The sequence below is a fragment of the Nannospalax galili genome, unplaced genomic scaffold (assembly GCF_000622305.1).
Source record: "Nannospalax galili isolate Female #2095 unplaced genomic scaffold, S.galili_v1.0 scaffold3440, whole genome shotgun sequence".
In the NCBI taxonomy this organism is placed as follows: Eukaryota; Metazoa; Chordata; class Mammalia; order Rodentia; family Spalacidae; genus Nannospalax; species Nannospalax galili.
This window is the reverse complement of record NW_008345691.1, coordinates 23,229-24,892: the sequence shown is the minus strand read 5'-3', so window position 1 is coordinate 24,892 and position 1,664 is coordinate 23,229. Positions and strand designations below refer to the sequence as shown.

Here is a 1,664-nt window from a genome sequence, read left to right as displayed (position 1 = left end):
CATTATTTCTACTACATAATAATATAGAAGCTAAAGAGATAAAATTATATTTTGCTCTTTATTTGTACCTAATTTCAAATTTATATAAAATTAATATCAAAATATACAGAATTACTTCCACATGCAATTTATCTAGATTCACCTCTTCTTAAACACTGTTAACCCCTTGCTACCAATTCCCTCTCTATCAGCTGGATTCTTCATGGACATTTATCTCTAAATGTGACATACTGTATTTTTAAATGATACAAATATTCTCCTAGAAAAGTAGACAGGAGTTATCCACCTCAGAACATGTAACATGGATAAAAGACAGTCATGTAAGGATTTTGAATGGACAAGGAGCACATAAATGCAGCAATTTTCAGCATAGCAAAATAATTCCTGGAAAAGGGTTGGACACCATGGTGTGAGCCTCTGAGGATTTACATGAGTGTAAGATCATGAATAGCAGATGTGTAGAGACACAGGATGATATTGATTCCAAATTCCCTACTTTGTTGTTTCCTGAAAGAGAGAATTCACACCTGACATTCTCTTCAGAGCCCCTGTGATATTCTTATTCCGGAGACTATAGATAAGAGGATTTAAGAGAGGAGTGAGTATTGTGTAAAACACAGACACCACCATGTCCTTCTCAGGGGTGTGGAAGGAGGCAGGGAGCATGTAGGTGTAGACAGCGGCACCATAGAAGAGGGTGACCACGGTCATGTGGGAGGAGCAGGTGGCGAGGGCCTTCTTCCTGCCCTCTGCAGAGTTCATCCTGTGGACAGTGAGGAGGATGGACGAATAGGAACTTGAGATGACTGTGACAGGGATGACAAGCATGAGCACACAGCACAGGTACATGAGGGTCTCGTAGAGCGAGGTGTCTGAGCAGGAGAGCTTCGTTACGGCAGGGACCTCACAGAAGAAGTGGTGGATCTCCCTGGATCCACAGAAGGGGAAGGTCATGGTGATAGGGGTGAGCATGAAGCCATCCACTGATCCCAAGAGCCAGCAGACAGATGCCAGGAGGAGACAGACCCTGCGGTTCATAAGGACGGCGTAACGGAGTGGATGGCAGATGGCCACGTAGCGGTCATAGGACATGGCGGCCAGAAGGAAATATTCTGAACCTCCTAGTATCAAGTACAGGAACATCTGCATCCCACATCCAGCAGCTGAGATCTCATGGCTCCCCAGGACCTGGTCCATGAGCATCTTGGGCACAGTGACAGAAATGTACATCATGTCCATGAGAGACAACTGGCTGATGAAAAAGTACATGGGGGTGTGGAGGTGGGTGTCGGAGTGTATCAGGAGGATCAGGAGGGCATTCCCAGACAGGGCCATCAGGAAAACTACAAAAATGACCACGCCAAGCAGCACGGGGTGTTTGGATTGACCGAAGAGTCCCACCAGGATGAAGTCTGACTGTCCAGTGTGGTTGGTCATCCAGGTGGTGATGTCCATGAGGGGTCTCTTAGGCAACCAGAATGTTTTGTGTAGTGTCATGTGATGCTCTGAATGACTGTTTAGTGATGTGTGCACCAACCTGACTGTCCTAACAGAGGAAATTCCCTGGGCTGGAGATCTGAGGATTACACGTTCCATATAACAACAATTTTTTTAAACTAAGAATTCATATCTGTGGTGAAAGAAACGTGACTCAGTGAAGCTGC

At 45.3% G+C, this 1,664-nt stretch overlaps 1 protein-coding gene across 1 annotated transcript; it reads right to left on the bottom strand.

The window, feature by feature from the left end:
• Positions 1-492: 492 nt before the first annotated feature.
• LOC103741085 (olfactory receptor 2T29-like) lies at positions 493-1,455 on the bottom strand. Its single transcript, XM_008841770.1, has one exon. It carries the CDS (start codon positions 1,453-1,455, stop codon positions 493-495), a length of 963 nt encoding a protein of 320 aa, XP_008839992.1.
• Positions 1,456-1,664: the final 209 nt, after the last annotated feature.